Source organism: Gadus chalcogrammus, chromosome 18 (genome assembly GCF_026213295.1).
Source record: "Gadus chalcogrammus isolate NIFS_2021 chromosome 18, NIFS_Gcha_1.0, whole genome shotgun sequence".
Lineage (NCBI taxonomy): Eukaryota > Metazoa > Chordata > Actinopteri > Gadiformes > Gadidae > Gadus > Gadus chalcogrammus.
The window spans coordinates 16,894,572-16,909,326 of NC_079429.1; the positions used below are offsets into that span (position 1 = coordinate 16,894,572).

Sequence of the window (14,755 nt, forward strand, 5' to 3'; positions counted from 1 at the left end):
TAAATATTTTAAATGCCCCCACTGTTTCCTTTCCCCTGAATATTTCTCTGAACATGTGTGCTAATAGTTTCTTGTATTGACTCTATTGTGTTATGCAGGCCTTAGAAGTCGTTGCCGATAGGAGAGCCATTCTTCTCCCCACTGGCCTCACCCTCTCCCTCCAAATCCACTCCTTTTGGAGAGTGATTTCATTGCTAATACCTCTTCTGATTTAATTGTTATTGTGCTTACGGTACAAACTTAGATTAACGAGCGCAGTTCAAGGAGGCTCTTCAAACGGGAAACGTTTTCCATTCTAACAACATGTTTGTTCCTGTTGGTCTTTTGTCGTGAAAGGCTTGTCATGCACATGTTTGATGTGGGACTGCTGTAACAGTGGGACCCATGACTTGGTTTACTGTAACAAGAAAAGGGAGACAAACTGGCAAAGTAAACGGAAGTAACAGACTGGGAAAGTCGCTTAGCGGACGCTTTATCCAGAGTGACTGAGTTGTTTGGTCCATAAGGAGCAGGTGGTTGTTATGGCTTCCTGCCCAGGGCAGACTGCAGACATTGGGATTTCAAACCCCCCCTTATAGTAGAGATAAGCAACCTACACACTTAATGTAATCCATTTAATTGTGCATCACATTTCACCGCAGAATTAAAGTGTCGATCTTGGACGATTTGTACGTAATTTATGTCTGGGTAAGTCCCTATCTATTGCTGATTGAGCTAGCACAATTGTAATTGTGCCTATAGGCCACTGATGAAAACTCAGTGGGACGCAGTGTTATGCATGATACTAGTTGTGTGTTAGTGGCGACACCATTGAGAACTTGAGATCTATGGGAGCGATTTCCCCTTATCTTCAAAGGTTTCGCCAAAGAGAATGGAACGGAGATCATTGGGATTGCCACTTTTAATGAGTACCAAAACCCAACACCACTTGGAGATTGGTTTGCATCAGACGACTCACTCTGTAGGTTAAACACATGCTATTGCACGCATAACCTGTTATTGGCTGATGGCATTACTCGGTTGCGAAATTACAAATCCTAAAAAAGGCATGAACCCTAACCCATAATAACCCACTCACCCGAACCCTAACCAGGTTGATATGTTGCCTAAAACTAACAAAGTAGTTGTGTTGTCTAAACCAAGCCCTGTAGTTGTGGTGCCTAAACCTTACCCGGCAGATGTGTTAAATAAACCTGACCAGGTAGTCGTGGTGCCGTAACATAACCACACTCGCAGACACAAGTAAGGAATAGAGCGCAGACTGAGAAAGGCCCCACATCTCTGCCATTGAGAAGCATGACACTCACACACACCTGTGGTTCATCTGTTGAATGACAGGCAAGATGGATCTCCCTGACCAATCAGGGAAGAGATGCCCCGAGCTGAAGAGCTCTGAAATCTAAACGGTCTCATACGGAGGCCGACAGTCGGAACACCTTTTATTTTACAGAGCTTTCCCCTCATTAATAGTCAGCGTTTTGCGTGTGTGTGTGTGTTCGTGCACCATCCTGGCGTTTCACTTCTGTGCCAGTCCTCCGCCTTGCCTTATATTTCAAAGGTCAGCTGCCTCCGGAAACCTTATCCTCCTCCCTGATGAGCTACTTGATAAGACCTGCATCCTGCTGCTTGTAACTGCCCATTCATTATTTAAAGGACAAGGCCAGAGTTATCCCGTTGTGAGACCCACTAAAGCCGCTGTTTTCTCCTCTGCCGCACCCCGGTTCGCTTTGTCTAGCCTAGCACCAGATGATATGGTGTCCTGCTTTGACATGTGCCTCTTGCAGACCCGTCGCTTCTGTCGGCAGAATTCAGTAATCCTTCCTAAATGCATTCAGCCGTAACACACTTCAGAATGTACCTAATGGTGAAGATGTAAACAAATGCACCCCCCGCCTACCCAGTTTATTTCTATCCCTCAACGCTGCCTGAATTCCATTTAAAAGCTGTGTGTGTGTGTGTGTGTGTGTGTGTGTGTGTGTGTGTGTGTGTGTGTGTGTGTGTGTGTGTGTGTGTGTGTGTGTGTGTGTGTGTGTGTGTGTGTGTGTGTGTGTGTGTGTGTGTGTGTGTGTGTGTGCGTGCGTGCGTGCGTGTGTCCACAGATGAGGACCTGGTGTGTGAGCGTACCTTGAAGTACTTCCTGGGCATCGCAGGCAGGAAGTGGGTGTTGAGTTTCCTGTGTGAGTCCAGATTTTCAGTTGTTTTTGTTTTGTGCTGTTCAACCGCTCCCTTGCGGCCGACAGGTCTGGAACACGCTGTTATCCAAGTGTCATGGCACTCCTCTGTGCCTTGTCGTACCGGGGTCCTTGGGGGGGCGGCCGTTGTTCCTGCATAATCCAGCGGTGTTTGTGTTGCCGGGGTTAAGCTCTGCTTGTCTTCTGTTCTGTCTGGAACCCCGCAGGGATCTCGGAGTGCTTCAAACAGGGGGATCTGCTAGACGAGGTACGTGTCGCGCGTGTGTGTGTGGCGCGGTGGGCTCCTGTGCTGCTGATACCTGCCCACGCCGTCGGATCGCTGTGCCTGGGTGATGTGGCTGCACGGCTCCAGACTCGGCCCGGGGCTCACCGCCTGAGGCTCATGTGTTTGTACTCGTTGTTTGAGCGCCCTCAAAGCCCAGTCCTGGGCTAAGCGCTGCTCCAGGGGGACGAGGCTTATCGCTATCTGCATGTATAAGAACCTCCTAGAGAAACACGTCTGTCCCAAGCCATCCTCCAGCCTATCAATTAGTGGTTCTCAACCTCCGGCCGCGGGCCGAAAGGAATCGGAGATTCGGAAATTCAGCCGACAAATAATTGATCAATCAATAAATCTTTTTTTATGAATATTTTATTCAATTGTTTTAAACTCATACAATTAAATTATGTTCGATTATAATTTAATATTATTCGTATTTTGCTTAAATACATGTCATGGCCAAAGACCCCCTTGTTGTCATTAAGCCAACTATAGTTGGCATAATGAAATAAATTTTGTTTTGGGCCCAAAGCCCTTATTGGCCCAAAGCGCTGAATAAAGGCATTCACAGCTTGACAAAGGCCTACATTATACATAACTAAGATTACAATGGCAAAGAAACTTTGATAGAGTTGGATAGATTTGTTTGATTAGTTAAGACTTTGACTTGGCACAACATCATACGTCTGATGTGGTTATCTGTTTAACAACTGTCAGACTGTATTAATAAAGAAAATCCTGCCTGACTGTTGCCAAATAGGTTTTATAACATTTACATTTGGAGCATTTAGCAGACGCTTTTATCCAAAGCGACTTACAATAAGTACATTTGTAAGAAGGATGTTCATAGAACCAAATGCCAAGCTCTAACAATCATTAGGTTAACCCATTCCCTGTATGCAACAAAGCTAGCTAGGATAAGATAAATAAATAGCCGACATAATGACGCATTTGTGACAATTACATAAAAATTCGACCAGCCTTTGCAGCCCTCCGAAAGACCGGATCAACCTGCAAGTAGGCGCCCGTCCAACAAGTGGAGGGGGTGTAGCAGAGTTTAGTTCCCCCCTCCCATTCAATTTGTCGATAATGTTTCACTTTCACTTTGATTGGCTCAGGGTTAGCCGGCGTCGTCTGATGTGGGTCTATAAAGTCATCTGAGGCTGTTATTGTGTCATAGGACCGTCGCCTTAACTCGATTGATACAACGTGTGTATTTGGTCTTCCAACAGAGTGTGTTTGAGGTGCGGGGAGACGTGGTGAACGGGGCCGCCCACCACGGGCCCCTCAGGGCCCGCAGCACTGGGGACCAAGACGTGAGTCCCTCCATCACAACACGGCACCGTCTTCCCCTGATCAACTGTGTTTTACAAGAGGGCCTATTCAGTAGAGAGGCTATCTTTTGATTCATAACCAATAGTTTGGTGCTAACCAAAGCTTACACAAGCAATCTGTTTTGGAATAGGACCAGTTCTAAATAGTTATAGCATAAAGAAACGATGAGTAATTCTCAGCAGCTAGGCGACTGTTTACCTTTAGATGGCAGTAAATCTTTGACCTGGTGTGTAGTTGCTCTTTCAAAACAAATCCCCAGGCTCTGCTCATTGAATTAAGGAGCAGAAATGTTGGGGGGAGTGAAGAGCAGGGAGAGAGAGAGAGAGAGACGGTCTTATCAGAGGGCCAGCACATGGATGATGTCAGACAGGTGGCCATTGCCTAAACGCCTCCCGTCACCTGCTCCGCCGTGATTGAAACTCGCCTAATTTGGGGGGGGGGGGGGGTGGGTGTGTGTGGGTGGGTGGGTGGGTGTGTGTGTGTGTGTGTGTGTGTGTGTGTGTGTGTGTGTGTGTGTGTGTGTGTGTGTGTGTGTGTGTGTGTGTGTGTGTGTGTGTGTGTGTGTGTGTGTGTGTGTGTGTGTGTGTGTGTGTGTGTGGTAGAGAGAAACCCTTACATGAATGTGTCGCACAATGTGATAACATTACAGGAGCTAATACCACCTGAAGGACATTAGCTTGTTTTGTCTAAATTAAAAATCTGCAGGCCTGGGCATTTTGTGCCCACTCTTCCGTTAAACCTTTCCAACTCCCCCGGGGCCTTCAGCCTTATGGATGGACACGGAGACTGGGGCGATCGGCGCTCTCTCTCTCTCCCTCCCTTCGCTCCCCCATCAGTCTTCCTACCTCCCTCGCCCCGTGCTGGATGCTAGATGCTGCATTATTCATCCGTTATCAGGATGCATTAGGCACAAGATCAGAAATAAAATAAACACTTTATCTATAATGAGGTTTTTAAGGGCAGGGAGAAGGCGACTCTTAAGCTATATCCTGATAATACAATTACCCCAGTCCCACGTCGTCGTCTCCCACACCGTTTGGCAGTTTTATTGTTTATAAAAGAATGTGTAATAAATGTGTATCGCCAGGCTTTTTACCCTTAGATCGTCAGCCAGGCTCAGGAAAAGCAGTTTGAATCTCTATTTTAGTGAGTCATGGCTTCAAAAGCCACCACAGTCCTTTTTGCTTTTGCCTTTTTCATGACTAAAGTGCAACAGTAAAAGCAATGGCTAAATAAAAGTATTGATTGATATCTGAGTCACAACAACATGCAGTGGGGCGGGGAGATGTGTCAAAAATGTTTTTTTATCTGTGATCTACAATTTTTATTTTTTTTCTGCCACTTTAAACCCCCAACTTCAAGAACATTACCACATTCAACCAACAAATGTATATTTTATTTAATATTATTTATTCATTTAAACGGGTTAGTACAGATGATTGGTGACGGCACCGAGATGGAATCATAAAAACTACACCTAAAATAACGTGAATAAAACCGATTCAAATGTAAAAAAAAAACAATACCGTTTACTGCTGTCACTTGCTGTGAAGGACAGTATAACATCTTTGTATTCCAACCGTTATTTCACAACACTAGCGTCCGTATTCCTTATTATAGCAGCTATAGCGGGTTGACTGAAACCAGAAGGTTGCTGGTTCGATCCCCGGCTCCTCCTAGCTGTCGAGTGTCGAGGTGTCCCTGAGCAAGAGGCCTCACCCTGACTGCTCCCGACGAGCTAGCTGTCACCCTGCGTGGTTGACACCGCCGTAGGTGTGGGAATTTGTGAATGAATGGTTGTAAGTCGCTTTGGATAAAAGTCTCAGCAAAATCCCCTAAATGTAAATGGCAATCTTTTGTGTTTATTCCCTCCTAGCTCCTCATGAAGGGCTACAAGATCTGCTTCCAGGGGTCCTTCACGGACATGACCAAAGGTAAGCGGCCGGTTGATTGCATGATCGCTGCTCAGGCGACGCCAGACCCGCACGACCATAGACCTGCTGACGTCAGGCACAGGAAGCGGTTGAATACCATTGATTTTACTGACTCACCGTCCGCTATCCACTTAGTGCGTGTGTGTGTGTTTGTGTGTCCCTCGTCTTGTAATAACAGTAATTTCAATACCCTTGTTAAATTGCACTCAATCTCCGGAGCACACAAAGCCGGTCCCCAATCCTTGTGTTTATTTCAAAAGATGCCCTTTTGTGGGCCCCAGTGGGAACCAAACCCGATCACCCTTGTCCTGGTAATGCCATGCACTTCCAATTGAGCTCCAGTAGACAAATGAGGTTTGTCGTTTCCACTGAGAAACCACCCGCACAGAACCCCCCCAACAAACAGACGAGTCAGAGTACAGCAATACTAAGGATCATGTTGAGGGTGACGTTTGAGTCTGGTGGTCTATGGGCAACAAAGGGTACTGCTTTTAGCTTCCAAGATGGATGCTTTGGCTGCGTTGGTGTCGGCCACTCAGTTTTTTGTTTTTTTTCATAGTTTAATCTGGGAGCAGTGGTCGATGGTAAATGGACAGCATTTATACAGCGCTTTTCTAACCAGCACTTTACAATATTGCCTCACATGCACACACCTCGACCGTCAGCCAGGAGTAGCAGGGGTTCGCACTAGCAACCTTCCGGTTACCAGCCAACCCGCTCTACCTCCTGAGCCACATGCCGTCCTGTCAACCCTTCATGCTACCCGGCCCGTCAGTCAAGAGGAGCAAGCAGGGGTCATTCATCCCGCTCTGCCATGATGTCCGTCAGTCGGGGCCTCAAGTCTCAGGCCTCGAAACTCAAGACACGATTCTGATTGGCTGTCATCATTGTCACTGACGGCCAATGAGAACTGCGGACGTAGCTCAGGCGTACTGTTCCCTGATTACGCTCGGTGATTTGTCTGGCTTGAATGTCAATCAAGACCTCGACTCGACAAGTAGGCGGTTCTGATCCAAACTGTTTCCCAGACCTCCTGGGGCAGTGTGGTCAGCAGACTAGCCGCCTGCTGGTTAGCAGTGACCCGAGCTAGCAGCCCCACTACCACTCCACCGCTCACGCCCCACTTAGCTCAGTGCTTCACTCGCACACGTATATTATATAATGCTCTTGTTCGTACCAGTTTGCATTGCTAAAAGATGAGCTGAGATGGCACTCGGGAGAAAAAGAAGAACCATAAAAAGGTTGTTCTGTTTGCCCGGTCGCATGTTGGTCTTGGGTTTGGTGACCGGTTGAGCCCGGGGAGCGCCTCAGGCCGTTCCGTTGTGGTTGTTGGAAGCAGAGCGGTTCTACGGGGGGAACAGGGCCTGACAGCACAGGGCCAGGGGCCCCGGGGGGCCCGGCTCTGGGTCCCACCGTGCTGGAGCTCAGCAGAGTGGAAGGAAGTCTAACGGCATGGAGGAGGGGAAAGAGAAAGGAGCGTCTGCTCACTGCATCCCCTGACGCTCTGACTTGGCAGAGACTGTTTTCATTATGGTTTTGTTTTTTCCGAACCAGTTATACGTGTTCATCATTTTGACACCGTTGCGCCTCAATATAAGATGCACACTGGGTTTGAATTCTTTAAGTCCTGTTTGATAGTCTTTACAGTGTAGTGATTAGGGAGTATGACTCACAGTCCAATGGTTTTGGGTTCGATCCCCAATGAGCAAGGTGTGTAGCGCCTACCTTCCCATTATCATAACATGCAAGGCAGCATGCTACCCAAGAGGTAACCACTCTATTAGCATGCTAACCGATAATGGTCCCCACAACGCAAATATTAGAAAAGTGAATGCTCTGACACACACACACACGCGCGCACACGCACACGCACACACACAGCTAGCCCTTACCGACCCAAGCTGGAGGGAGAGCGGTTGGACCTTCAAAGACGTGTTTTGCGTCCTCATAATTCCCGCTCTTCAATGAGTTCAGAGCACTCTGCTGGACCCTGATAGACGGCCACCCGCCACGCGTTTGACAGCGCTAGAAATTCAAAAACAAAGCTGAACTGAGAGACGGGGGGGGGGGGAAAGACTCAAAGCACCTCACAGGGCTTTGGAAGGACTGCGATAACAGCTGGAAGCCCAGAACCCTTCTGAACATCTGTCAGTTAGAGAAGGTATTGGCAGACCACAATGACAGGGTACGGCGGGCGTGGGTGGATGGGCGCTGTGTGGACCCCAGAGGTGATTCATATACTTTGATATTTCTTGGTGCAGTGTGTTTCTGCTCCAAAGGGGTTGCCATGGCGTTGGGGATTGGCAGCCGGGGAGTGTGAACTGTGAAAGAAGTTTAAGTGAGTCGGTGCGGTCCGGGTCAGTCTTTATGTGTTTCAGTCGCCTTTTGGACCTTGTTCTTGTTTCTAAACAGGGGTGGGGGTTATATACCTGTTGTGAGAATAAAGGCTGCTCTCTGCTTCTACAGCTGTAGGTTCACCAACGTCAGAGCTCGAGATGATTGTAAATGGCGTTTTGTAGTCGTGTTTGAATCGGGTTAACCGGCAGTACATAGAAATCGTATTAAATATGCATCGTGTCAAAGGCTCCCAGGTCCACTAAGCCACGGTGAGGTTCACTATCCCGACGAGCGCAAGAGAACCACTTAAAGCATCTCCTGGTCCCGGGAGAGCACACGGATTAGCTTGATTTCGACTAAAGTGTTGAATCTCTTAAGATCAATTTCTCAAGGGGGTAAGACCTACCCGGGCCAACCACCCGACCCCCACCCTAGGCTCCCCGATCGGCTCCTACGGTGTGTGTAAACCCCTGGCGCCGGCCCGGGTCGATGGCGCCTGGCTAATGGGTGGCTGGTCTAATGGCCGCCGCGGGGCGTTGCTCTGCGCCCGGCTCAAAGATGGAGTCTTCTACATGATTTATTTAAAGCGTTGAAGAGGTTGATTGCGTGGGTCTTTTTTATAGCATGCTACCATCTATTGTATGGTGATGGCGATGTGGGTGTATCGAATAGGAAATTATGAGATGCAGTTATTAACTGTTGTTTTGGTCATATTTCCTATCAATAACCTGGGCGGGAAAACAATGGGGAAGTACATGGAAATGTGTGTTTATGAACAATTGAATGGTTTTGATCAAAGAACCAATGGCATTGATGTAAGGGCAAACAAAATGGTTGGACAATTGTATTCCCTTGATATTATTTAGTTTCACATTTGTGTCCAGAGCCGGTGGCGGGCACTGGTATGAATAAGATTGGGTCGATATTTTCATTGATTAAATAAGTAGCTGAAGAAACGATAATGAATGAAACCAAGTGTGTGTTTCCGTAGGGATTTAATGAAAGGGAAAGTGCTGTGGTGAGGTCTGGTCCAGGGTACCTAATGCTTCTGATCAGCCTGATCAGCATCTCTGTCTCTCTCCCGCTCCAATCTACAGCGTCCACCATTAGTCTGAATGGAGTCTAAAGCGTCAATAAAACGTCCAGCTTTCGTCTGCGTTAACCCCTTCACCGCTTCTTCACTACCTTCAGAGGAAATGGACAGCGGAATGAAAAGCCTCGCCCACATCAATGTGTGGAAAGGAGGATATGAATGAGTTTGAGAAAACTGTCAATCACTTTTGATTGTTATTTCTTTGGTCCTATCGGTTTCTGTCGGTCTTTGATTGTTATTTCTCTGGTCTCATGGGTTTCTGTCCGTCTGTGTTTCCAGACCAAATGGAGTGGATGGTGGAGCTATGTGGGGCTGCTGTAGTGAAAGACCCTCTGCAGTTCGACAGTAAAAAGGTATGCCTGTCGTTCCCAATGTCGGATCCATATAGTTCTATCGTCCGGTCATATCGTTTTGAATGCATTTTATGCATTGTGTTTACTGCATTGATAATTCAGCAATCTATTCTCATTCCATCCAAAGGATTTGATTATCCCCATGCTTCATCTCTTCCTCCTCCAGTACTGCCACCAGCTGCTTATTGTGCAGCCAGGAACGGAGACGGCGCTAACCAAACCCAGCGGTAAGCCTTATGTTGAAATAATGATTAGAAGACATACAGCCTCCCACTAGTTCCCTCACAGTGGGGTTATTCTGGGGCAAATGGTTATCATTGTAGATGGTGGTTTTGGAAGAATGGATGCAGAATTTAGTTTGTGTTCTTGATTTATGTCTGCTTGTGCTTGTGCATCATAAGCCCACACACACACACACACACACACACACACACACACACACACACACACACACACACACACACACACACACACACACACACACACACACACACACACACACACACACACACACACACACACACACACACACCGTGCGATGCACAAGGAGACCATTATAAAGATGCTACAAAACATCCACCTCTGGCTGCCGAGACGAGACGGGTCTTTAGGAAGAGTGAGAGTTACGACGCGGAGGTGTGAGAGGCCGCGGGGGACAGGGGCGGGGTGTGAGACTGGAGAGAGTGGCAGTGTGGGCGGTCGGGGTCAAGCTGCTGTGCACCAGGTAGAGGGACCTATAGGGAAGAGAGCAGCTGCTTCTCGCTTGGCAGTTCCAAAAGGACCAGGGAGTGAATCTCTTCTCTCTTCGGGCATCGTGATTTGTGCTACTGCATATTTGATGCTGCCTTTCTTCTGCCTCCTCCCCGGGCCCTCGGAGCCCGGGTCATCCGTCTGGAAGGCTCTCTCACGCTCCGCCTCTCTCTGAATCTCATCCCCTCTTGTCTGTAAGGGATCCCTGTAGGGATCTTGTCTGTAAGGGATGTCTGTAAGGGAAGTCTTAAGATATTGTAACTTGTGCTCTGCACATATTAGGTGTCTATATTTGGTCTTTGCCACAGGTGGAGCCTAAGGTTAAAGAGTGTAGTAGGGTGTTCATCTCCCAGCTCAAAGGTTCTGGGATCAAACCCCGATATACGCACCTTAGCTGTATGCATCCTTGAGTCATATTGCCTGAAAGGGTCCGGTTCAGGATTCTGCAGGATGCTCCACCTTTTGTGATCCTTCCCGGGGCGTGGTTTAGAGGCTGCCCCTATACCGGTTAGCTATACCCGTTAGCTATACCCGTTAGTTATACCCGTTAGCTATACCTGTTAGCAATACCCGTTAGCAATACCCGTTAGCTATACCCGTTAGCGTTAGCAAGATGATGATTCACTTGAACATCCTGTGCCTTTCCTCTCCTCAGCCTCTTATGGGAGAGCGACAGTTGTGAACCGTGGTTGGCTGTTGGACTCGGTGGCGACCTACACCCTCCAGAACACTGACGACTACAGGGCCTGATCCGGGAGGAGGTGGAGCCCCCATAGCGTGGGCCCTGCCTTTCAACAGCACTTTCTAGGAGAGCTACAGTCAGAACCCTCGGCTGGCTTTTGACCCTCCAAAACCATTGGGAACACCAAAGGTGGAGCCCCCTCTCCCCCCTCCCCCCTCTCCCTCTCATAGTTCCCCCTCTTGGGTTTACCACTGTAAATAATTCAAAGTGGCTTTTTTAAAATTTGTAAAGAAAGAACAGTAAAATGTTGTTGCCTCTTTTTTGTAAAAAATTATAATTATAGAAGTGTGTTGTGAAATGATGAATGTAGGACGTACACACCTCGACCACAAATTAATTGGCTTGCAGTACTACTTCGTTCAAATACACAGCGCAATTAATGCCTACTTTTCAGGCATTTATTTTTCAATAAATGAAGAGTGGGACTTTGTTCTTCCTGATATTTACTGTTTGATTGTTTTTTGTCCATAACTTGAGCTCTTACTTCAAGATGTGGGGCTGTGATGACGTGGCTTAGACCTCCGTGCTTCAAGGTGCCGGAGGGTGCTTTATTCTGGGCAGATACTGCATGTCAATATAAGAGTTCAGGATCAAAGCCATCCCTGGCAAATCATTAATCCATCCCCAATTAAATAGAGCGAGGACAGAGCCATTGATTAATTCCAAGCAGACAACAAAAGGCCTTTATCACAGAGTGGTGTGGCTACTAAGGTAAAATATGGTTATGGAGGCACCCAAGTGGCTATAATTAACATCAGGAGTTACTATCGCACCTAACTGATAAAGGTCTACGATCTTTTATTGACAGACAGCCGTAAGATCTCGCTTGTTAGAGCAATAAATTCACACGCGTATGATTTTTTTTTTATCTCCACACTTAGGTTTGACAATCATGTGTTTTAATAGATCCGATCCGACCCTGTAAAACCTCAAACATTTCCGATTCTGTCTCGTTGCTCTTGCTCTGCCAGCACTGGTTACAGTCGACAAGCACACCTAGTATGCTCGGTAGGTTTCATGTTCAATAAATGTCGGCTCCTACTGCTTCATGAATGGAGTACAAAGTACAGCCGCAAGACACGCTGTCCATTGTTCCCAGCTGAAGATGACAAGTTGGTTTGCTTTCTAATGACGAACTGCCAAAGTTTCTAATTTACGGTACAACTCACATAGTGAACCAAGATATGATGATATCATTTCTATGCTATTACTATTAAATACAATTGCTTAATCATATTTGATGTGAAATGCATCACGTGTGAACTAGACGACTGCTGTCGTTGGTTCAACAATATAGAACCCATTGTCTCACTTTTTTATGATTTTAATGATGGTTGTTTGACGGAACCTGGGCCCAAAATACCCCCGCATGTGGGTCACGACATGGCAAAGGTTTGGGAACCCCTCATCGAGTGTTTCCAGAGCTTTGTTGATGCTTAGCGAGCTCAGCAACGTTAGTGAATAACGTTAGTGCAGGATGTGATACCCTTACCTCTGGCTGGAACCTTAAACATACAATACCCAGCTATGCCCAGAAGTGGCCCCTAATATTTCCCAGAACATGGCCACTTTAATAATGCATGATGCTAGCCCAGCCTCAACCGAAGCAGAGTGTTGTTTGGACAGCTAGAACGATTTTTGGAAGTGTAGTGATGCAGGTTTATTCGTAGTGCTGCTGACAATGGCTAAAATCCCTAAATTGTGTTCTCTTACCCATACGTCTGCTTGAATGACTGCACATGTTAGTATCCATAAACACCGGGTATCCAACCGCATTCTATTGTCTCTTCCAACTAAGGGCCTGATATTGGGAGGGACACCGTAGTTCAGTGTTACTTATTTATTTGGTGATGGATCAGGCAACACAGGCCTAGCCTGAATGATTGCTGGGAGAATGTCTGCTGAGAAACATAGTTTCATTTCAAAATGTCCCTGAGATAAAGTGAAAAATGGTTTTGTTTACTAGCTGGTTTTATTTAATTAGATGCTTGTATTTTTATTCTTTGCCTTAAAGGTTGCATTGCGTGTACAGGCCTACATCTGTTTAACCGGCAAGTCTTACTAATTCATGCCTTTGACAAACCAAACATGCTTGAACTCTCATGCCAGAAGCTGCACATCTTAGTGAACCATAAATAAATAAAACAAGCAGGTCAAAGCAAAGCTGTTCCCTATCCGATCTTTGGCTCGAGGCGCTGACATGATACCAGATGTGTGCCTTGTGCAGCTTTTTGTTTCTTTCCTGCCTGCTGAGTCTTGTGGTTTAATTCCAGTGGACAGGAGAGGATGTAGGACCTAGCTATGAGTGAAGGAATCATGACATAACATAGTGAAGGAAGCATCAAATACCATCCTGCTCTTCTAGTAGAGGCGTTGCTTCAATCCAATAAGGAATGCAGTCTCACCACATGTTTTGCTGTATCAAACTCCAGGTCTTTTCATATGATGACTCAATTACATATTTTTACTGTAACTTCGATGATTGTTACATCATTGTTTTTTCATGTATAATTTCACGCAAAAATACATTAACAAACTTCACAATATCTTCAAGAAAACCAATATTCATACTAAGTAAGGGGTTATTAAAGACAGATTGAGTCCTTTTTTGGGTGATGTCTGGCAGAAGGTCTTTAGGCCTGTTGGTCAAATCATTTGACCAATAGGCCGAAATGCATTCTGCCACAGATCATTAATGACATAATCATTAATGGATTATTCAAATTTGTACCTTTGACTCAAATGTTTAATAATAATATCTAATATAATAATTTGAATAATCAATTAAATAATCAATGCATACAACATTACCTTACCTTTGCAAGAATCCCATGGTTGGTTAACCTGTGTTTGGAAACAGATCTCAAAGTTTGGCTCCAGACCTATAGTGGAAGATGTTTCTGTGTGAACATTGTATGTGGGAAAGGAGCATGGAACAGTGTTTCTACCTCTGGATCGCTCGCTTATCGAGTGTATGTGCGTGTGCCCACCTTCAAATGATGAGCAAAGTTGCGTTCTTCTTAAGTTGCACCGCCGCGGGGCAGCCGTGCACCCCCCTGGTGAAATCAAGAGCAGAAACACGCTCTTGCAGATTGATAGCTCCTAGCAACCAGAGACATCAGGATCTAAATGTTTCAATGAACAGAAAACTCCACAAGTAGCCTAGTGGTTATTTACTGACAGGCAAAATGTTTACTGCAGGTGTAAGTAATTAATAAAGTGCTTTCGCAAGGTATTCTTACTAATGAATAACTGCATTAGTAGAACATAGCCTGGTTTATATTACCATCTCATCAGTAGAACACACTGGTATGTTATGTATGTTAATCAATACCTCATGTTGTACTTATAACTGAGATCCCTAAAAGTTAAACTTAAGTGTGACACATGCCTAGCACGTTTTGTTTCAATTCAATTGAATTACATTTTCTTTGTATAGCTTACTCACAGGTACAGCGTCAAAGGGCTTAACAGGCCTCTTTATGACACCCCCTGACCCTAACCCAAGAGGGCAAGAAGAAATCTTGAGAAGGAACGCAGAGTGGGGGATCCCTCCTTCAGAGTGGGGGATCCCTCCTTCAGAGTGGGGGATCCCTCCTTCAGAGTGGGGGATCCCTCCTTCAGAGTGGGGGATCCCTCCTTCCAGGGATGATCAGAAGTGCAATGGGGGCCATAATTGACATACACACATGCATACAATATAATTTGTGAAATATATTATATATATATACTGGTATTATATATATATTTCATTGAAATT

The 14,755-nt window shown here is 46.1% G+C and overlaps 1 protein-coding gene across 4 annotated transcripts in view; it reads left to right on the plus strand.

Moving 5' to 3' along the window:
• LOC130371579 (uncharacterized) overlaps window positions 1-13,559 on the plus strand; it is a 31,735-nt gene extending 18,176 nt beyond the window's left edge. For 3 of the 4 annotated variants that reach the window (XM_056577405.1, XM_056577406.1, XM_056577404.1), the window contains 7 exons: window positions 2,100-2,177; window positions 2,399-2,439; window positions 3,684-3,767; window positions 5,663-5,720; window positions 9,430-9,503; window positions 9,631-9,730; window positions 10,909-13,559. In XM_056577405.1, coding sequence (XP_056433380.1) covers window positions 2,100-2,177; window positions 2,399-2,439; window positions 3,684-3,767; window positions 5,663-5,720; window positions 9,430-9,503; window positions 9,631-9,730; window positions 10,909-11,003 — 530 coding nt within the window. In that variant the 3' untranslated portion in view covers window positions 11,004-13,559. The remainder of the gene's footprint in view (window positions 1-2,099; window positions 2,178-2,398; window positions 2,440-3,683; window positions 3,768-5,662; window positions 5,721-9,429; window positions 9,504-9,630; window positions 9,731-10,908) is intronic. The other variant, XM_056577407.1, reaches the window with a different exon arrangement.
• The last annotated feature ends 1,196 nt before the right edge of the window (window positions 13,560-14,755 follow it).